The sequence below is a fragment of the Pelobates fuscus genome, chromosome 6 (assembly GCF_036172605.1).
Source record: "Pelobates fuscus isolate aPelFus1 chromosome 6, aPelFus1.pri, whole genome shotgun sequence".
Classification (NCBI taxonomy): domain Eukaryota; kingdom Metazoa; phylum Chordata; class Amphibia; order Anura; family Pelobatidae; genus Pelobates; species Pelobates fuscus.
The window spans coordinates 60,431,420-60,455,845 of NC_086322.1; the positions used below are offsets into that span (position 1 = coordinate 60,431,420).

Sequence of the window (24,426 nt, forward strand, 5' to 3'; positions counted from 1 at the left end):
GATGGAGCCAATTCGGAGGGAAGGTAGGTGAATCTAAATGTATCTGATGTCTTACCTTGTAGGAATATTGAGTGAGTGATTGCAAGGGATGTAGGGTGTAGAATGGACCAAGAGAGTTTGGGAAGCATAAAATGAAGAGAAATCTCTGTGACAGTTCTAGGTATTTGCAGAGAGTGGGCTTGTGAACCCAAAGACACTTACCTTGCCAGACAAAATGATATATCCCAGATTTCCAGACCTAAAATCTCCTAGCTAAGATGTATCAACTGTAGGAATTCCCTGGTTAAAATATTGTTAGAAAATGGGCTCCATGTCATTTCTAAGCGAATGACAAACCAATATTGATGTAATATTTATGTAAAGCATGGAAAAACTACATAAAAAAACTAACACTGAATACATTTACATAATTTGGGTTTCCAGGGTGACCTGTCCTAATGTAGCACCATGCCCCAGAATAGAATCTTAAATGTCTCAATTTGCTTCCTACTCCATTACAATATGTAGCCTTATTTTGGAAAAGTATTGTGCGAGTATTTAATTGATAACAGGGGCTATGCCTTACAATAATTGAATTCATATTATAATGTTTAGCATAAAGTGTATATATATATTAAAATGATTTATCCGGAAAGCTATATTTAAAAAAAGGGTATTTGTAAAATTTCACTTTAATCCCCTAGCTTTAACCCCTTGAGGACCAAATTTCTGGTATAAAAGGGAATCATGACACGTCAGACATGTCATATGTCCATAAGGGGTTAACCGTGTTTCTTGGGCATTGTTGTGCTCTCTGAAATACTTGCTTGAATATAAAAATGCAGATTAATCATAGTTTATGAACAATTTAATATTTGACACTAATGTGTAGCACACCGGTAACATCCAACAATGACTCAAACCGGAAAACATAAATATTCAAATGAGTTTTATAAATGATCGTTTTGTGTACAGGACTTCAGGTATGTGTGGGCAAAAACCATTACATCATGAAAAGGCTATAAATCATAATGATGGAATGCATTTAAACTAATTAATCAACGTAAGAGTTCTGCTGATGTAGTACAACAATACAATCACTAATGATAAAAAATGCAATTTGTTTGTTAAGCGCTTTAAGAGAAGCTACGATAACTTTGTGATTTATATTTCTTTATTTAAAGGGACATTTTATGACATTTGGCTCTGAAGCCCATCGATGGCACTGCCATTGTTCGGATGTCGTGCCTGTTAATTAGACTGTCATGTTCTGTTCTTTATCTTTCAGAGGGATTGTTTGATTTAAACTTCAAGATGTCTTTTAGGTAAGATTACCATGTTTTATGCAGGAGCCCAATTAACAGGAGATGTCCTCTAAAAAATGTATCTCACCAAGGACTTCTTCTTACTAGCTGGTACCCTGGCATTTTGGCTTAAAAGACTCTAGTGCAGGGGTGCCCAAAATATAGATCCCCAGATGTTGTAGAACAGCACTCCAATGATGCTTTGCATGCCTTTAGAATGCTTTTAGAATGACAAGGCATCATAGAAGTTGTAGTTTTAAACCATCTGGGGATCTACCATTTTGGCACCCCTGCTCTAGTGAATACAAGACTGTATAGACAAAGAATTGTTATTCAATCATTCCCACCAGAGGGTGGTGCCTGGTGTATTGTCAATAATAATGCATTGTTGCCTGTAGGAGATAATATCCAGCAGTACGGTGAGGTCAAACACGCAGATGCCTTAGAAGAGCAGCATACGAGTGTGTGCACTTTACTCAATGTTCTCGATGTTATAATTTTCCCACTTTTGCTAATGCTGATACTTTCAGGATTCACCACTAATGGGAGAATTGTTGAAAATCCAAAGTGAATCTTGAATTGTAGATCAAAATATCTGAAATGGAAGCAAAGCTGGCTATGAGAATGTTTCAAATTCAGTTATTTAGGCCAACATTTTTAAATTCACTTTGAATTCTGAACAATTCTCATCTTAGCAAATAACCCTATTTAAACACTCCCTTTTTAGCTGTATGCTCCTCCCACCTATATGACACTACATATGCTTCCTTCTAAAAATACAAAACCTTGTATTGCTTATGCACACAGTGTGTGCATGCCACACATGTACATTTTTAGGCTGCGTCATAGCTTTTTACGATCTAACGATATCTCATATAACTCTCTTTTTTCATAAATGATCTATATTGACAAAGATTCCATGAAGGAAGCTACTTAGAATGTTAAAAGGAACTGCAAGTAGGACACAGAGAATTCAGAGTGTGCCAATGATTCTATAATTAATAGGTAGTCAAATGTGATGTCAATGGGCATTGTGTGATGCATCTCTCCAGGTTTAGAACCCACAATTATCTAACATAATGCATTTGCAATAGAGTGCTAACATAAGCTGGCAAGCTAATAATACGTTTGATTTTTATTTATAGCGGCAGACATCGATAACCCCTGTAGTGTTGGTGCTTGATTAACGACCTTGGCTTTATTTTGCAGGACTAACGAGAGGTTTCTCTCATATAATGATGGCTGTATGCTTAAAATAACATCCGTCTTCATAAAGAACTTTAATAATTCATACAAACACAACACATTTATTTTTCAAGGCACATTAAATTGGGCTTTGCCAATCAGGAAAATCAGAATCATGCTCAAAATAAATGCAGACGTCACAAATTGAAATACCTACATTGTGTTGCTACTTAGAAAATGTATAGGCATTAATGTCATTACTACTTGCTGGTAGCTTTTATAGTGCGCCAACATAATGCATTAGTGCATTATGGGAGATGTAGTCCACAACATCTGGAGTGCCGAAGGTTGCCTACCCCTGTCCTATTACTAAGGGGTATAAACAGCCACCATGCTGATACAATCAGTGATATTTGGAAGTCAGTTTAAAAACCCCATGTTATTTACTGCAAGCTGACATAATAGAGCAAGGGATCTATTTTTTTCAGCATAAGTACAGACTTTGCACAATGCTGGGAAAATATGGCTGCAGGGACTTTCAATTATTTATTTTACTTTTAATCGAGGGGTATGTTTGGCTCTTTCTTATTACATGCTGGGATCTTATCACATATTCATTAATTACTTATACATTTCCCTGCATGACCAGAGTGGACAGGGCTACATTGCACTGTTCTCCGCTGTAGTACTTCAAGGGTTAACTGGCGCTATACCACATGCCTGGTCTCACGCACGTCACATTTGCATCATGCTAATAAAAAATGCTAATGAATAGTAGAATTATTTCAGAATTAAAGAATCAAGAAGAAACTGCAATATGGTAGTTAAACATTTTATTCAAGAAAATCCATCAGAATACGATCCTCTAGATATTGTGCTTATTATTGTTCCATATATCACTGAATAAACCACATGAATCAAAATGAGTTTGCTTTATTTATTAAATAAAAACCATGCTTTAATATATAATTACAGTGCAATGCATCATTTCAACGAGGGCAGTCAGATATCATGAAAAAGTAGTGGTATGAAATTATGATATAAATTATATATATGACGAACATAATTTAAAAATAGCTTCATATATATATATATATATGTATATATAAATAAAACAGTATCTTATATAAAATAAAGTTACAAAATGATAGAATAAATATAAAAAAGCTTGTAAAGTAAGGTGTGCCTGGTTTAAGAAATTCTAATTTATTTAAAAAGTTGAAATGTGATGCTGGGCTTGACCAAAACAAACCATAAATATATCCAGCAAGACGTGTTGGTCTATCAAAATGTTGTAAACACATAACAAGTGTAAAACAGCTCAGTGAAAATATACCCTAGCTCAATATTATAAGGACATTGTAGGAAAAACAGCTTACAATGTCAGTAGTCACAGTATTGTTTTCTAAGCTGTCAATAATTTAATAACAGTAACAAAGTGATAGTTTAAGTGTGGGATAGGCAACGTGAGGCAAACACTTACAGAAACACTTACATTTTAGGTTACACAAAATGAGCGATACTCACAAGGGTAGGTCTACACAGGAATTAAACATCAACTATGGTATATGTTGTGAATATCAGGATTGTGGCAACTGCACGTACAAATAAAATATATGGCACAAATGCAAGATGAATTTAACCACTTAAGGACACCGCTTCAGCAGCAAAAGGCCAGTATGATGGGAAAATTCCATCCCGAATCCTTAAGTGGTTGAAAAAAAACTGAATAACATTTAACTTTAAACAAAACTTTGAATTAACCACATATCTCATGGATTGTTTTGGAATTATTTATTTAAAGAGGGAGTGATATATAATGTAATTATAAGTTAAGTCCTTGTTAGTGGACAGAGCCAACAGTATCATAGAGAGGTTCCATAAAGGCTCTGTAGACGGCCATCTCTATGGTTTCTTTCCAGAAGTTCCTGCTCAGAGCCAGCTCAATCCAAAAAAGGGAAAATAATATCTCCAATTTTTAGTCTTCCTTAACTAACCAAGAACTCAAAAAGAATGCAGCCATTTATTCCAAAAGGATAAATAACTCAACATGTTTTCTCACTGGAATACGATTTATTATGTTATATAAAACAACAATCTTCAGTCATGTTTTTAAACTGTGGGTTTGCTTGTTTCTTGAAACGTTACCAAATGATTAGTAGAAAATATCAAAATATTTCTAAGAGATTTTTACTGTGAAATTTCCAGAATGCTGTCAGATTATTTTGATTATATCTAATTATTCGTGATTTCTAAAAGTGAGCAGCTGCAGACATCTCTTTTAATCATCTGTCTCTGAATATAACACTAGACAAAAATGCCTGAGTCTTGTGATAACCATTTATATGACTCACAGCTTTAATACACAGTAACAAATGTTTCATTTTGACAAGTTTCTTCAGACTCTGATTTAGTCCAGGGTTATTAACTAAAGTGAGAATTCAAAGTAAAGTTCAAATGTAATGTCATAATACCCAAACTGGAAAGATTGTCTAAGTCAGCTATGCATTCAGTACGGCTACTCTGGCGTTAAATTCAAAATTCACTTTGAATTCATTTTGCAATTCTATAGAATGTTGGATCCTTTATGAAATACCACTAGAACACACAGTAGGTCTGGATTTTGCCTGTTTGAATTAACCCTAAGTTATTAAGAATTCTATACAAAATATATTTAATTCACTTGTTGATAAACACAAAACCCTACATTTATTACATTCCCATAATATATGTGTTGGATTTTGTATTGGAGACAAATGAAAATATAGGTCATCTTAAACCTGGATCCTATCAGCTGGCAATGACGTCTAACCCCTTAAGGACACATGGGGGAAATATTCCGTCATGATTCCCTTTTATTCCAGAAGTTGTGTCCTTAAGGGGTTAATTTCCTACTCATATAGTAAAAGGTGGATATCTGTAGAACATCTGAATAAAGAGTGCAATACATATATTATACATGTAAGATGTTCACAGGCCAGCTCATTATGACACCATGGAATATCATTGGTCGATAATGTATCAAATTATATATACACTTTGCAAAACGAAAAAGTTCTGGTTCAAGTGCTGTTCCAGGACACTGTTGATGTTTCTTCTACAAAACTTCAGTATGTCCTGGGATGTAGCTGTCTTATTACCCAACTCAATGTAATTCATTTTATTGACCTTGAGCGAAGAAAGGCTGAGTTAACTCTTTTGGCAACTTAACTTTCAACTCTGTGGTTCGAGCAGGTACTACAGTAGCTATCTGACCAGCTCTAGCTTGTATTTGATGGAAGTAAATCCTGTGTATTTATACCAAGTTCTAGTGATAATCTGTGCTTGAGTATTTTGTAATAATTCACAGTTTAAGGGTGGTTCATGGTTTTGAGTGAAGGCATGCAATGTATCCTTATTAACTCGCCAATGTCCATTAGGTGGGTGCACTTAACTAGCTACTGCATCCGCGTGTGCAGCCATGGACTAAAATATTGTTGTTTGTGCTGTGTCCATCTTGAAGCTTTATATGTGGTTGGTTGCTTCCTTTGCTGTCCATGTTCGATGCTTGACCACATTGCTCCGATTGCTTTCTGAGTCTAGGCGTCAAGAAATTAAGGTGTTAGAATATTGATGTGATGATCCATTACCTCTTAAATTTATATAAAATATTTAGCAAATTACATCATAATCCAGTTTAGAGAAGGCAACGCCAGGGCAAACATTGCAAACGGAGAAATATAAAATATAAAATTCTTGGGAAATGACAGTTCCCATTTAATGTAAAAGAAAAATAAGTAACAGGTTAGGGATATAGTATTTTACCAGAATATAATAAATGGATCTCTCCAAGCACCAGGTTAATGTCCACGCATATTAAAATGTAAGGTAAAACACACTTAATATGCATGCTGCAATCTGACTGTTTAAAAAAAATATTTTTTAATATTTTTATTTGTGATTGCTTGCAAATTATACAAGTTTTACATAATATATACATATCCTTAAAGGGTCACTATACTGCCATCCAAATGTATTGTTTTGTTTGAATCACAGACTTCACAATGCAGCTCAATGAGAAGTCTTTGCAAGGCAGGTGCTCTGAGCAATTGCTGCCTCTTTAGTTTAGCTCCCCTGAGCTAACCAAACCAGGAAGCAACAGGATTGGGTTTCTGGTTGACAGCCAGGGGGTGTAATGAGTTTAATTTATAAAATAGGATACCTTCTTTATATATAAAGTACTTCAGCAAGCATGTTCCTTCAGATGTTTTACAACAAATAGAATGACATTTTAGAAAGAGGTAAGTTAACACACACACAATAATAAGCTACGGTGCATTCTTAGCTAGCACACATATTTAATTTATCTTGTTTTGTCTTAGTGCACATATTTTAGATGGCATATTGATATATGTTTTATCTGTTATTTATACAGTTCTGTACCATCACTTTGACTCGCTAGATTTGTATAGTTAGGAAAGAAAATTATTGACAAGCTGTACATGTATTTTTAAAAAAAAAGATGTTTGAAAAGTGTATTCCCATTTGCTATTCATTATCACTCTATCCAAGTCATGGTACCAGAGTTCCTGAAATTGATCTCTCTGTTTTAAAGGTTTCTAGAAAAAAATTTGTACATTTTCATATCAAGTCCTTTACTTGGTTGCTGTACATGTGTATTGAAAGGAGATAGGGCAGTGGTTCATGTGTCTCTGCAGGAATTCTGAATGAGAAGTATGTACTTCTAGATGAAAAGGTCTCCAGTGTTACTACTTCCCAGACCTCCATGGAAGGAAGTTTTGGCTAGGATAAGTGTCAGGAGTGGAGACATTCCTCAAAACAAAGTATCTTAATTGTCAAGACTTCCAGTGACTGTAGGTGATGTTATGTAGTTGTATTAGACAGTGAGCCAATGTTTTAAGCCCTAAAATAACTTTCAAGTACCAAAGCAAATTCACTAGCCACACAGATATGCCATAATACCAAGATACAGATCTTATTCTAAAAGAAGACCAAATTTGCCCAACCACCCTCTCTTAAAATCTGTTTATCTAAAAAAAAAAAAAAAAAAAAAAAAAAGGAATGATCACTATGGGCAAACACCTAAACAGTACCACAGCAAACACTACCCTCCACCAACAACACTGCAAAAATGAATACATAAATTCACCAGTACATCGTGAAAACACTTTGCACTATGAATATGAAAGAGAAAAACACCACACTAATACACATCTTCAGAACAACAATTAAAACCCCAAAGACAAAAAGTATGTTCAAAAACACTATGACAATGATAATCACTATAAATCCCCCATTAGCTTTTCACACAATAATAGTTACCATTTAGTATCTACTGATTCTGACTTTGAGCAAGATGACCATTTTTTTCGAGATCAGAACCAACCCCAGCAGCACCAACAACAGTTTCATCTGCCAAGGGGCAGGAAAAGGAGCCTAACATTAGAGGAAGGGAAGGTAGAAGAAGAGTACAAAAGGGAAAGAATGGAAAGACTTTGACCACAAAAACTAAAATACAATTAGGCATTTTAGCAAAGGTCTTAAATTTGCCCCTACCGATCCTTTTATCCCATTTCAAGCTCTTTTAAATGTGAATAAATATGTTATAATGGCAACCCTTAAAATATATATATATATATATTAACAAGAGTCCTCAACAAGATACTCCTAGTTCCACACCAACAGATAACCCAATAGGAATAAGTACACACTTAAAAGAGAAATGGAAATTGTACCCTTAAATTTTAAATCTGGCTCTATAGAGGTCTTTAAAAAAACTTGTTTGTAAAGATTTTGACAATATAAAAAGTAAATATGACCAATATAATCTGAATAAAGGTGAGAGAGAACCCTTAAAGCCCTAAACTAGATGAATAAATAGTTATAAAACCTGCTGATAGAAGTGGTGAATAGCGATATTACCAAAATAAATGTATATAGAAGAAGCTCTAAGACAATTACAAGATATGAAAGTATATGAAAAACTTGATTATGATCAAAATCCTAATATAAAATAGATACGCGCTGGCCTTGAGAAAGGAAAACAACTAAATATTAAATAACAAACATGAATCTTCCTACATAATTTTACACTCTAAAATTCCTGTGATATGCGTTCTTCCTAAAATACATAGGAATGAAAAATCCCCCCAGGCCTACCAATTATCTCCAATGTCAATTCTTTCCTTTCAAATGTATTTGAATTTTTAGATATCTTTCTACAACCTTCTGTTGAAAAAAAAAGAGGTCATATTTGAAATACTCCATTTTTTTACTCCAGGTACTAGAACACATTACTTTGGACAATAATTATGTTTTAGTTACCTGTGATGTGCAATCATTGTACATGATTATTCCACATGACAAGGGTTGCGAATCAATTAAAAAGATTTAGAATTCTGGAAATATTATATAATTACAAATACATTTTATTATTTAAGGTATGTTAATATTATTTTAAACAATATGTTTGGGGAGTAATAGACTTTTTTTGTCTTCAAAAACATGGTATGGCTATGGGGAACAGGTTCGCACCTAGCTATATAACTAACAAATATATAATGCCAAAAAGTGAAAAAATCACAACAGTGAAAAATACAAAAAGTGGTACTTAACTTAAGACAACGAAAAACAGCCTCCATAGGTCGTTACCAAGAAGCGACCTATATCGTATATAGAAAACCACAACAGAAACAATTCAGGATAGTGCTGTGTAAATCTACAAAAAGGATATAAAACAAAATATAGTGTAATACTGTTAAAAACACTAAATAGTGCGCAACAATGTATACACTCACTAGATGTAGACAGGTATAAGCGTTCTATGGGTGCCTCCCCCAGTGTAACGGGGGACCAACAGATCCCTCTTATCACCTCTGGATGTTTGATCCAACACAGGACTTCCACAGATGAGGGTAAAAAAAAAAAGGTCCTTTTTCCGCTATATATATCCTATGCTGAATGGTGACTGCTTATTCTTTTATTGAATACATTTCTACATTTTTTTACCCTCATCTGTGGAAGTCCTGTGTTGGATCCAACATCCGGAGGTGATAAGAGGGATCTGTTGGCCCCCCATTACACCGGGGAAGGCACCCATAGACCGCTTAAACCTGTCTACATCTAGTGAGTGTATACATTGTTGCGCACTATTTAGTTTTTTTAACAGTATTACACTATATTTTGTTTTATATCCTTTTTGTAGATTTACACAGCCGTATCCCGAATTGTTTCGCACCTAGCTATGCCAAACTCTTTATGGCAGATTTGGAATCCAGTGCCATCCGAGATGACCACACTTGGAAGTCAACCCTGGTCTCCTCTTTCTGTTACACTGATGATTTGTTTTTATATGTAATTGTTTTGAAAACTCACTGAAATACCTTTTAGATGTTTTTTAAATTCCAATGATAGAGGTGTTATACTTACCTCTGAATATAAGAATAATAAAAAAAAAAGATCAACTACCTGGACATACACATTTTTGCTCATGACGATAAAATAAATACCCAAACTTTAAAAAAAAAATCTATACTAATACCGCCATTAACCAGTCCATCTGCCATTAAGGCTCCTGGCTCAATAGCATCCACAAGAGACAGTTTTTATGTATAAGGAGGAATTGTTTGCCAATAGATAACTTCAATCAACAAGTGATAATTTAATAAAATACGTTTTTGGATAAAAACTACCCTGAAAGAAACTTGGAGCACACAATTGCCACAGTAATAACACAAGATAGATAAGATCTCTTAACCTACAAAATAAAAGTAACGAATCACGTGCCCTCCCTATTATTTTTGATTTTAATAATAAACGTAAATATATAAAGAAAATTAGAATTAGAATTTTTAGTCCGTTCTGAATTTCCTTTTTTTTCCCTTACGGGATAGTTTTCTCTCTTACACCAATTTTAAAATCACCCCCGCTATCGTCCATGAGACCCATGTTCTCAAACATTTTACCTCCTTGAGAAACCTTGTTTTCAGCCACCTTAATAGCGTGGCCCATCTGCTATCCCTCGAGGGCATTCTTGCCACATGATGCACAACCTCAATCCATGTCACCTGACCTTGTTCTCTCTTATTTGCTGCCCTTATTACAGCTTGATTTTAGGTTGCAATTTATAATATAAGCTGCTGTGTTATACATATACAATCTTTACAGACTGAAACGTCGACCTGTTTGATGTGTATTCCTGTTATTGCTTAATAAAAGAAACAGTTGAAATTTACTTCAAAGTCTCCAGAATGCTCTCTACTTGGATTGTATATTATTTGGTTGGAGCAGTTAAAGATCGGGAGCATTGAGTGCTGGGACCTGGGATTTATGTATGTATATATATATGTATATATATATATGTATATATATATATATATATATATATATATATATATATATATATATCAAAGCTGTTATTGTCTGTATATTGTATTCTTCATTGGTCACAAAGAAGAATAGGCACCATTGATGGTCATATTACCAATGAAGTCATTTTACCTCAAATTTTGAATTGTTTTCTGCCCAATTTTAATTGTTTTATTGGTTTCTGACATCTTGATGAAGATTTTAAGTGAAGACACTCTGGCAATGTATCCTTGGTGTTGATGATACCACCTATACTGTGAACATTGAGTGGTTTCATTGCTCCTAAATATGAGAGTACATTTTTTATTTCACATATAACCACTCATCACACCAGAGAGCACTATTTTATTTCTTTTTGTGTTTATATTTTATGTTTCTACTGAAGAAGAGCCTGTGACATCAGAAATATGCATTGGGAGGAGATTAGGCCACCCTGAGTCATACCTATTAACTTTTATAAGCAATACAGCTATTACTTGTGTTATGAGTTCCTAACCTGTAAGTGTATCTCCTCTCATATTTTAACTATTAACTAGTAGCTACAATACTACACTATTGTATCTTCCTCTTCTCCGGTCACAAGCGTCTATACTTGTGAGTGTAACATTTATTTTGTTATGTTGTGCGTTCTTTTGTTCATCTGAAAATACTACACCATTGGTTCCTCTCTTCTTGGGTTTTTTTTAATGTACTGGTGACTTGTCCAACTACTAAAAGAAGCAATATCACGTGGCTAAAGGAGAAAATTCTGGACTGTGTCCTTTGGACTTTTTTTCTAAATATTCAGTTGACATTAGGCGCATCCTGATACCTTTGTTTGTGTTTTTTGTTATCTGTCTTAATAGCAATTGATGCCACAGGTAATCCATTGTATCATTCACTAGTGCTTATCCTTTTTGTATCTGTTTATCTGTTCAACGATATAAAGAGGTGTACGATTTTTGGGTTTATCCAGATCAGCAGTCACAGCCAGCTAATTTGTGACTTGTTTTACCCATTGCAACTTCCAGCTGATTTCTTAGTGTGTAAGAATTGGTTATGATTGAATCATTAGCTAAAAAGGAAGTATTCAGCCTTGATGACAATTTTCTACAAATTGTTCTAAATGCATTGTAACACTGCAGTGTATCTGGTGTGTCAGCAGAGATAAATGAGAAGGGACTCCCTACTACCTCACTCAAGATCATTCCTTACAGAGGGACTGGTTGTTGTATGGCTTGGTCCTCAATACAAACTTTGTGACCTGTATTGTTTTTAAGACAAAGTTTAAAATATTTCCCTTATCTGTCCTCTCTTATACCCCAAAATATTTCTCTATACAATCTCAACATGTAACTGTATACACAAACCTATCCATTTAAATTAGGGTAATAATAGAAATTTGGAATTTTACAAATTTCATCAGTTTCATTGTCACCGTTATTTTTTCTCTAGAATCCACAGCTGACAATTTCATAATACTAGCATTTCATTAAAGGTTCCAAAGTGTTTATTCGATCCACAGCTGGGCCTCCGTACATCTGCTTTGATCTTGTAGACTGGAGAACTAGAGAAAGCTATACAGTTAAACCCTGCTTCCTTGCAGATTAATCTTAGCACTAACATTTATGAACATTTACAGCTAATTAGGATTTCGAGTGTAAAGAAAGTTGGCTACTGCATTACAGACAAGAAAGTCAAGTAATCAATAAACAGACTCACACCAGGAGTCATGCAGAAGTCAGCCAGCAAAGCCCTTTTGCACCTGTTGTCACAATCATTAATCATTGCCAGTAACAGCTAAAAAATAACTTCCAAGCAATTTTCCTTGTAGAACATGAACATGATTTGATAAATGCACTCACTTTTCTCTGTTGAATATGATGAATTCTTTCCTCACTGTTTCTAAGCACTGCTGCAGGTGTCCATTCTGGAAGAAGATAAAACAAGCTGATTATACTATATTTTAATAATAATAATAATCATCATCTTTTTTTCATATAGTGCTGTCTCCTGGTTTCAAAGCACGTACAACACACACTTCATAATTTTAGTTACCGAAGAGGGATTAAGGTTGACTCTGTCCAGACTTCTCATGTTGCCTTAAGCAGGCTCTAGAATGGATGCTGTGAAAAAGTCCCCTTCCCACATGAGTTTGCCATGAGCCCTGGGAGGAGCCTGCTTCCCAGCCTCCTGCCCACAGACTATGGGCCCTGCAGGGAAACCTGTAAAAGACTGTTTAACTGGCTTGGTTCGTGTAATTTCCCTATACCGTTCGGGAACCAAACAACCGCATGTACCAGGGACCATCCAGGAGCTTGTGAACCTCATATTAACACCTTGGAACTGTTCTAATTATTCATCTGGGTGGCCACAATTTGTATGAACCACTACAAGGTGGTGGCCATCTTGTTCACATGAACGCAGGCAGCGGTGTTTGGTCGTCGGAAACTGAAACTCCCGAACACCACTGGACTTCCATCATCGCCTGCGTTCAGTTCTGTAGATCCTAGAAGAAGAATGTTCAGTGGAATTGTTCATCTGGATGTGGAGAACAAGCTCCACAGTTCAAATAGAGACTACATTCTGTATTTTATTTGTTTTTTTTGTTGCCAAAGTTGACCGACCGCTAGCACTGATTTCATGGAAATGTTTTGGGCATAGGACCATGTGCGTGGTCGGTCAAATAATTGACTTCCATGAAAATCCTGAACCCCTGAACCGATCTGGGTGATTTTTGGATATGTTGGTCACCCAGATCAGGGCTATCGGGGGATATAACTTTGTTGGGTTTCCATGTATTTTACGTGTATTTCGGGGTGTTTTATAAATTGTGTGTTTTTCTGTACCTGGAGATAATTGAGTTTGTACAGTTCCTGACTCAAGTCACGGCGACTGGGGGCAGGAGTGTTCCCTGTTCCAGCTAGGAAGTGGTCCTTGGCAGAGGTACCCAGCTGGGGTACAGGCAGCTCCGTTACAGATGCATTAGTCAACTGATTTCATGCCACAAAATATAAACTTAAAGGAATGCTATAGGGTCAGAAACACAAATATGACCCTATCCTGACCCTATAGTATCAACAACACTCTCTAGCCTCCCCCCGTCCACCCCCCATCCACCCATGCATCCACCTAAATATAGTAAAATCTGACCTTTATTCCAATCTGCTGGTGCTGGCTCTGCCCCTCATCTGCATCCTTGGTTGACATCATCAGAAGTGATGATCTCAGCCAATCACAATGTTTTCTTATAGGACACAGAGATATGGGGACACTAAGAGACATGGGGCACTGAGACACTGTGATACATAGTCTCAGTGTCCCCCAGTCTCCCCAAGTGTCTCAGTGTCCCCATGTCTCACAGTGTCCCCTAGTACAATGGGGACACAGACACTAGGGGATAATGGGTGACATGGGGACACTGGGAGACAGGGAGACACTGGGAGCAATCCATCTATACAGCAGAATCAAATTAAGTAGTTTTTTGGTGATTTCACAGAATTTTCTCTGTCACTCCTTGTGATTTACATAATGTGATGTCACACATACATAATTAGTTATGCAAATTAGAAGGCCTGTATTTTTTCCAAGAAAGGTGGCAACCCTAACTACTCTTCACATACTCTTGCTTAAGTATGGAGACTTAAGAGGTATATATGGAAACAATACTTGTGTGGACTGGCTGAGATGAAATTAGTTAAGGTAATGCTGACTTTCATCTCTCTAACACTGTGGCATGTTCCCTTTCTTCTATACTCCCTACATCCACCTCTTCTCTGTATCAGACTGTATACTAGGAGCTTCCGTCTGCTAGTAAGAAGGTAAGGAGACAAGTGGACATGTGAGTGCTAGGGGACAGTCCTTAGAAAGCATGGAACGAGCACATCATTAGACGTGTTGGCCAGCATGCATGATTGGCAGGCAGTCTGTCATGCAATCATGCCAGGCTATACTTCCAATTCTTTGGGTAGACACGCCTCTTTTTTGGGCACATTTGTCCCTTTTGGAAGTTCTGGTTACATGATCCGCATCAGTGGCCCACCCTTTTACACCACCCAGTGCTTTCCTGCTTCACTGGACACTGCTGTTAGGGGATATGGATTTACCTGGAAGATGAAAGCATGAATTAGAGAGAGATTAGCATATTTTAAGAGAGTTTTTTTTATAGCTGCATCCTATAAGTTTCCCTCCGGCAACATCTCTCATAATACTTGAGAGGTATGACTGTTTTAGTGTTTGTGGTCAATAAGATTCTGTACTTAGGCCCCTCATAACTGTCAGCACCAGGCCCACTGGGCTATTAATCTGGCCCTGGGTAAGAGTGGTTACACTTAGTGTTAGGGTAGAGTTAGGGTTAGCTTTACAGTTAGGGTTAGGGTAAGTGATATAGGGTAAGGGTTAGGGATGGATATGAGAGATAATTTTTTTTGTAAAATCTGTTTTTATTTGGAAATATTTCACAGAAATTATATAATACAAGTGAAAGCACGTAGGCTTCACCGCATAAAACAAGATAAACATAGCACATAAATGTACATTTGAGAGCACAGCAATGAATTATAGCATAAACCTTACAATAGATGAGCACCCCTATTTTTGTCGTTAAATAGCATGACACTTATCAAGAGTGGAGCATCCTTCGGATAACACAAATATGTGAACCTTCCCCCGTTTTTCGTGGGTATCCCAGACATATTCTGTCTGTGCACAAAGGGCCATGCATTATACAAATAAGGCCTGCTGTAAAGGATAGTAGGAATAGATAAGGTAGGTATAGAGACAGGTAGATAGAAAGTAGTAAATGGTCCCGTTATTAGTGTTACACCAGGACACATGTCTGGCAGCCATCTTGATGCTCTTTGAAGCACAAGATTAGAGGCCATCTTTGGTGCTCCTGAAAGTACATGAGCATTGGTCATCTTGGTACTCCATAAACACAGTACATTTTAACACAGTAGTTATTGTGAAACCCTTTGAATCGCATAAACTAATTAATCCAAAACCACGAAGCACAACAAAATGGCGCAGTTGGCAGGAATTTGAGTTATGAAGAATATTAGCAGTTAATTACCAATTTGACATAAATATTATTTTTTAATGTAATTAATTTGTATACAATTTTATCTTTTACATTAATATTTTTCCCAATGTGATTTAGTCAGTAAGCCTCCCAAGTTATTCTAAAATACCATACTGCTACTAGAGGGATGTTTTTGAGTGTTGTTATTGATGCAAGATGCTTATTCACTGACCAGTGATTTTGTATGTTATGCATAAAACTTGAAGCATATATAATTAATCTGTAACCGGGGGTCAAAGGTTCTGCAGCTGCCCAACATAATGTGTCAGGATAAACTTGATTATTACAGACATAACACTATGTAAGGGGTTTTATTTTTTAGTAACAATTGTAGCCTAGGCATGTGACTAACTAGCATTTGTACCATTACATTGGATATTTGACTTGTCACTAGCATTTGTACCTAGATAAGTGATTTTCAATGCTGGCAATCATACAAGTAACTAACTAGCACTTGTACCATGAAATTGGACAATTGACTAGTGACTAGCACTTGAATCTTAGGCAAGCAGATGAAAGATAAAATCCCAAGACAAATGTGTGAAAGTAGTATATAAAAAAGCTAAAGCGTAACTGCGGCCCATTTCTGTTAGTGGTAGAATATATAATCGCAAGGCTCACTAGAAACACATGTGATTGTCTTGCAGTCTGATTGCACTTGAGATTCTGACTGAGACAATGTGTTTCATTAAAGGGACACTCCAGGCACCCAGACCACTTCTGCCCATTGGAGTGGTCTGGGTTCCATCTCTCACTACTCTTAACCCTTCAAGTGTAATTATTGCAGTTTTTTTTTATAAACTGCAATAATTACCTTGCAGGGTTAACTCCACCTCTAGTGGCTGTCTACTAGACAGCCACTAGAGGGCACTTCCTGGTTTCTAGCACAGAAAACCTGTGCTAGAGCATTGCTAGACGTCCTCACACCGTGAGAACCTCCAGCGTCGCTCATTTCCCCATAGGAAAGCATTGAAAAGCATTTTCAATGCTTTCCTACAGGGAGCTCTAATGCGCATGCGCATTAGGTCTCCCCGGCCGGTGGGCGGGATCAGTCTCGCCCACCGGCTGACGTAATCACTGGGAGGAGCGGCGGCGGAGGAAGAAGCAGCGACGTGGGACATGTCGCTGCCTCTGGTAAGTAACTGAAGGGGTTTTCACCCCTTCAGCTACCGGGGATTGGGGGGTGGGAGGGAGAGGGGACCTGCAGTGCCAGGAAAACGGATTGTTTTGCTGGCACTTGAGTTTGCTTTGAAGAAGAAGTTAAGTGCATGGATGGGGGATAAAAGAACCACATTTGGGACTGTATCACATTGGGCTACTACTATGGGTAGATGCAAGAGCTAGTCTGTTAAGGTGATGTTGTGTACCCAAGGATTGGGGAAGAGACACTAAATATGGCATTCAAGCTTGATTTAGGGGTTTATTCGAAACATGAGAGCAGGGATGCAGCAGAAATAGGTTAGATTATCTTAAATGCCTTAAAAAAATTAAATAGTATAGAGACGCGACCTAGAAAAAGAATTAGCGAATGTAGAACAAAAATTGTTAATCTCAAATGAATGTTTGGAAAATAACAATGCCCGTAAGAATGAATTACAGGAAACTAATACACTGCTAATCAATAAATGTTACCATAGTTGCTCTCACAGGGGTAAAGTGCCATACATCACCAGAAAGGTGAGAACTCTGACTAAGGGGTCCTGCAGGAGAACAAGCCACCTTTCTCATCCTTCTCTAAGAAGATGAGTACTCAGACACAGAAGTGGCATTCAGTAATTGATCTAACGAATTCACAACAGTAACGTAAGGGTTAATGCTGCGTATGGGTTAATACTGTTTTACAAATAAAGATGGTGTATGTTAGGGTAGACGTTCAGGCTAAGGTTAGGGTAGGAATTCATGTAGAGTTAATGTTAGCATTGAGTAAGGGGTATAGTTGGTATTGGTTTAGCGTTAACTATAAAACATTAATTTAGATCCTAAACATGTTAGGTGTTAACAATCAGGACTGAAATATGAATCTATTATGAGTTATTTTTTAATTACTTGCACTGGGTGTGTAAAAATGTTATTAAGCAAAAATGTGAAAAAAAAATAGTATTTTGTTTTTCATCCCTCCCCCACCAATTTTTAGGAACAAACCTATGGCTCCAATTCTAAATTGCCTCTGTCCTTAAGGGGTTAATCTGACACAATTGGCTCCATTTCAATAGTAGAAACTGGTTGGAACTTTGAAGATGAGTTTGTTTGTTTTTTCTATGATTTCACATTTTTTTAATTTTTCTTTTTGCATACTTGTATAGTGTCATCTATATAGTTTATTAAAAAGGAGGTGGAAGGTCACTTTCAGTCTAGACTCTAGAGTGACCTTTTCAATATAGTGAAAACTAAGTTAGTATTTTCAAGTTAAATACTATGATAGTATTTTAAATAGGAATTATCCTCAAATAACCAAGTGAAATATGAGGGGAAATCAATGAATAACTTACCATAGGACAACTTTCTTTGGATGCCTCTTTTGATTTATATTTAGCAAGTCTCTTTTTCTTTTTATGAAGAGGTTTTGATTCTAAAATCATTTCTTCGAGTTCGAATGTGGGATCACAGTTCAGTCTTCCTTTCTGGAATGGAACAAGAAAATGATATTTATATGATAATCTATTTTATAATTGCTTTTTTCCATATAACACTTTGTACACCTGCATAACTCTCGACTCATATGTTTGAATTTTATCCAAACTGTTAGTGGATTAATGTTGACCTTGGAAAGATTTAAGGCTCATCGGAGCCCTTAATGAATTGAACATGTAATCACAAAGTTGAAGCAGGTGATTTAACCAATTGAGATCCCTTTCAGCCAGCGCTGAAATCAGACAAATATATATCAATAAAATATTAATGCATAGCATCCCATATTCAGACTTCAATATTAAAGATTAATGTTAGTCTTAAGGAAACATAGGGTTTCAGGTTTAGGGAGAATTAAGTTAGGCCATTTAGGGTAATTGGGGTTATGGTTTGCCTGGATCTGGACAGATGACTGAATATTCACCCAGTTCCAGTTTCCATGTATGTCTTATCCCCATGTAACGAGAGGACCCTCTTTGCTCTCTAGACACATTTTGTTCCATTTGCTCCATTTTTCAAGTCTTTTCTTCTGGTTCTTATATTTATTCTAATTTTGCAGTGTCCCCCATTATCTCAATATATAAGACCAGAACTTCCTCCAATATAGTTTATTTATTTGCCCCCTGTAATGACTGTAAGCATGTAGAGCAGAATGCTTGCACTACGGCACTACAAGGGTAAAAAGAATCCAATATTAGGGGGAAGAGGTATTCCTGTAGATTAGTATGAGTTGCTGTCCAAATGAAACACAGGCACCTCCTAGAAGGTGGGTACCGATACCAGGTGACAGGTGACAGTCAAACAAAAACAGGGTCAGGGTGGGATCATAGAAAATGGGGTATACTTGCAGGGGCTAGTCAGAGCCATGACATCAATAATCATGAGTATAATAAAGAAGGGAATCTTCCACTAGAGTAATGGGATAAACTCATTGCTCAAACACAGTTATAAAACAGCGTATTTGTGTATTTGTGTATTTGTGGGACTTGATTGGTAATGACAAAACACATGAGTATTTTGTTTGAGCAGTAGAATGTTAATCACATGTATGGTAGCAGGTGGTATTGCAGTCACATTGCAAGTTTTGTCCTGGACCCATGCAAAATTGCCAGAGCTTGTAAAGTAATCACACTGCAAGAATGGGCCTGATTCCATCCTAGATGTGACCACCTGTATCTATTATTTGGCTGATGTTTGTGTGTAAGTTATTAATATGCTATACAAGAGGTTGTCTAATACGTCTATTTATACACTTGGAAAACACAAAAAACATTGCTATGTCTACAGTGTGGAGAAATTAAATGAGAATGGCCAGGGACATTCTAACAATCTGCTATATATATATATATATCAAGGATGCAATGCCTGCTGACTTAATCATAATAGCATTTAGCAAAACTCATTAAAATCCAACTAAAACAATGTCATTTAACATACAATTAAAAAGACATAATTGCAGTATAGCTGAGTGTATGTGTCTAGACATGTTACTTATTTGATTACAGATGAGGTCACTCATTTCTGTTCTGTATTTCTCAATATGCTGTTTTATGAAGCCAGTAAGCGAGCGTTACAGATGTTAACTGCACAGAGATGATGCGTATGTTGCTGCACTGGATGATGTGGTCGCTGTTGAGGAAGCTGTTACAGGATGCAGTCAGGTAGCTGTGGCTGCTGCAGACCGGGGATGGGGGGTTAAGGGGCTAGTGACATCTTTTATGTTGTGCAGGAAGCTGAGGAATAGGCTCAGTCCAGTGGCAGGTAGCCTTTGGCACTCCAGATGTTGTGCACTACATATAGCATATTGCTGGCAAAGCATCAGGGGAGATGTAGTCCACAACATCTGGAGTGCCGATGGTTGCCTACCGCTGCTCTAGTCCCATCTGGTGAGCATTCTCTTCACTCCCACATAAGGGGTGGTGATGAGGTCTGACATGTGAAGTAGGGTGATGCTTAAATTCTGCAGCAACTTAATTGTCTTTTTGTTTTCCTTTGATTTTGCTGATTCACACATAACTGACGTTGATGTTCTCCTCATTGCTATGTGAGTTGCCTTGATGTCTGCTAGTACTCAAGTTCATGTCTTTAATATTGGTCATATTATATTGTAAAATTTTGTGAATTTAGAGAAACTTCATTGTATTTGACTTAGAAAGATTAGAACATTTCTGTAAGATGCTATCTCTCTCTCTTTTTTTCCGATTACATATTTATTGCGTACAGAAGAAAATAATAAAAAGAGTTACAGTCCCAATTACTTAATATGAGCAATTCATATAACATGCACTTTATCAGCCAGGACGATGCTATCTCTTTCATTAACTTAGAAATGCAATTGAAGGTTGCAAGCACTGTTCCGTAACTTGGTCTGCCGATACATATTACCGTTACAGATTAATATCCATGCATATCATTGCTTGGACTTTTAATATAGCATGTCCTTTAGAATTGAGAGAACACCATCTCCAACCTTCAATCTGTCAGTTTGGCTTATAGCACACTTGCAACCAGTTCATCAAGTGTTGACAATGTAATAGAGGGCTTGTAGGTTTACATGATCGTGTAACACAAGAAGATGTCATTACTGTGACATTTAAAGAAAAAACAAACAAAGCAAAACAAACATGTCGGCTATACCCTGTCAACATCTGTGAAGGCCCATGAACATAATGACTTTGTTTTGATGAATTAATGCATTATAATTGTAAATTACAAGTAAATACAATTATGGGAAATGTATTCATATTTATTGTAATTTACATTTCTTGGATATAATGTATGACAAGTTGCCACTGACAACAGATAGTCCAGAAAACAAATATAAGCTGTACAGTATGCCTACTTGTCAAATAAACATGGGACTGTATTTAGTGCCAAGATTTAATGAGATACTCCACTATCCAAATACAAAACAAAATCAGTGTTTAGTAGATATTTACAAAGGAAAACATGCATGTATATAATTATGCAATTTTTAAATTGTGAGTAGATCTAAAACAGTTGGCAAAAGCTGCAGATGTCTTGTCTGTAGCCTTTGCAAGCCCTCCCCAACTAACTCTGTCCAGACTTTCAGTGGGTGTCCAATCACAGACTGCGATGCAGCTCAATGAGAAGTCTTTGCAAGCCAGGGGCTCTGGGCAATTGAGCAAAACAAGCTGGATGTAACTGGACCGGTTGTCTGACAGCAAGGGGCGGTGTAACAATTTAATTTATAACAAAACTTTGCCAATTTCTATTGGAATCTGCACTTTTTTGTAAAATGAAAGAGAACACACTCAGCGAGCTAAAGTACTTTACAGGTTGATTCCTTTAAATACAGGACTAGGAAGGCTTGGAAGCAAATATTCTGTCACAGGCAATGAAGACGAATGGAAAATGATAGGGAGTATGAATATAGTTTCTCCACTACAGTGCTCCAGTGCCCCCTCCCCATCCCCTTCCCCGTAAGTACCAAGACCATTTTAGAGTGGCGTTAAAACTTACCTGGGTTCTGCCTAGTGCTGCTCCCCATCTCCACTACATCAGCCAGAGAGCTGAATGAAGGATTTTGCTCAGAAAAGAAAATGAAATCTGCTAAGCCCTGTTTCCAGCTCTCTGTCAGAAGTAGTGGTGGTGGTGGGGAGCACCACCCAATTAATATTATTGTTTCATTTCAAAGTTTAAAACCTTTTCATACAGTGTTCAAATTACTTTGAGAAAAGAATCGAAATAATCGGAATTTGCAGAATTCCTGTTAGATTAAAGACAAAACATAATGAAAACGTCTTGTGATATCTAATGATAACAGCGTCATAGAAGCACATTTCTAATGAAACAGTTTTAGTAATATTGTCACCATCTGCTGTGATTATGGTGGATAGCATAAGTTATGGTTTATGTATATAAATTGGTCAAATGTTCTCAATAATAGTAAGATCTATTCTAAATAAACCAATTGACCTATAATTCACTCTTTACGCGAGATTGCTATTTAGCTTCATAATAATTGTCATCAGCAAAAACGTCCTTTTACTGAAAATGTTCTTCCATTACATGATACAGTTTTGTAACTGTGGAATTACCGTAATATGTTTGCTTATTGATTTTTTTTTTTATATAAAATCCATTTGTGAAACCATCTGGATCTGGAGATTTTTCTGTTGGTAATTCTTTAATGCAATTAACAATTTCTTTATGGCTAATTTCTTTACCCAGCTGTTCACAAGGTTGATTCAACAATTGAGGTATAATTTTATTTTTAGCTATTTCCCAGTATATGTATCCAGATGATTTTCTTTATACTTGCAAGAGTATACTTGCCGACAGAGATATTCCAATATTTATATAGTTTGTGCATTAGGTAGGGCAAATGATCCATCTTTTTAAACTGTGTTTTCTATTTTTTTTACTTTTTTTTCATATTTGAATGTTTTATTTCATTTTGCGATATTAACATGGGGAAGGGTACAGAAGGAAAGAGAGGGGGTGGGGGTGTGTTGTCATTTATACAGTTTCAAATCGCAGTATACAATCTTTAATGAATAGTCTAACATAGCTGGTGCTCCTGTTGGGAAGGTTTTAAAATTGTTCCACGACCGTATCTGTTCCTTGTTATACATCAACTAGGTCTAACACATCCAAGCATAGTCACATAGTAGTTCGTATTTAATTTGCATGTAACTCTGTGTGGCGAAACCGACCTCGCCACGTGTCCTTGGAGGGGGCTGATTGCCCGCCTCTTGCCTTTGGACTATGGACCAGACTTTATGGGAATGTGATACCCCAGATAGCCATACCATGGAGCCTATTCATATAATGAAAGACTATGGGAAAGACTTTAGCTCCATGGCAATTGTACTGTGTGAGTAGGATCTGCGCGCTATTCGGTAGTTTTGTGCGTGCAGATCCCAGCTATCTGGGGATAGGTGAAATGTCTGTGTGTTATGTGTAAATGTGACTTTATGTATTTTAAAGTGTTTTATGTTGTTTTGCAACCATGTGGTTAATGGAGTCTGCCTTTAGTCCTGGGTAATTGGATTACTTCTCCAATTAACTCCAGGGCAGAAGGGAGGAAACCAGGGTGCATTGTGGGGATGTTTTTCTGCCAGCTAGAAAGGAACAAAAGATACTTTTAGTAACTTTTGAACCCCTGGTCGGATTCATGCCATTTTTTAATATGTTGTTCCCCTGAATGGATTGATTGTGGGTATGTATTTTTATGTGAATGTGATGTATGGTTTTAAAGTTATGAAAGTTGTGTAAAAGTATATTTTACACTGTATGCATAATGGGATTATGTGTCACACTAAGGGGAGGGGATGTGTGGGAGGTAACATCTATGTCATTGGTTCTTTTATGCCTCCCCCTGGGTGTGGCCTGTATGTGTGAGTTGGAAATAAAAGCCAGGCTGGATGAGCCAGTCCAGAGTTCCTGTTTTACCCTCAAAGTGAAGTGTCGTCTCATTATTGGGGGAAGGATTTATTGCATGCTGTTCCAGTTGACTGCTAGGAGTACAAGCCTATTCATATGGTTCCTATTCAATGGTCTACAGCATTCATATGCTTGGGAGAATTTAAAGGTTTCTCGGATTCGGTGATTGTGGTGTCTGCCAGAGTGCTTGGAGTCCTCAGGAAGCACTAGGAGCATCCATTAACGGACCAAGTCGGGGTGCCAGGCGATCCGTTACATTGGTGGCAAGCGGTGGGATGGCGTCCTAGTGCGAGGTAAAGCAGCTCAGAGACACTGTTTGGATTTACAAATTGAGGGCAACGCTAGCACTCGTGCAGCGCCCCTGGGAGCAGACTAGTATGGAAGGTTCTGGCTCTGGAGATGATTGGCTGGCCGAGGTGAGGCAGCGAGTGGCCGAGTATGGGGATGATATACCCATGGAGACACGCCGAGTGATCTGGAACCAGGTCATGGCCG

General features: G+C 37.0%; 1 protein-coding gene across 1 annotated transcript in view; it reads right to left on the reverse strand.

Annotated features, from left to right (window-relative positions):
• Nucleotides 1-3,570: 3,570 nt before the first annotated feature.
• The window catches only part of STK32B (serine/threonine kinase 32B), a 227,830-nt gene continuing 206,974 nt past the window's right edge, over nt 3,571-24,426 (reverse strand). The window contains exons 10-12 of the mRNA XM_063457772.1: nt 18,384-18,515; nt 12,680-12,744; nt 3,571-6,046 (exon numbers count right to left, since the gene is read on the reverse strand). Coding sequence (XP_063313842.1) covers nt 5,902-6,046; nt 12,680-12,744; nt 18,384-18,515 — 342 coding nt within the window. The 3' untranslated portion in view covers nt 3,571-5,901. The remainder of the gene's footprint in view (nt 6,047-12,679; nt 12,745-18,383; nt 18,516-24,426) is intronic.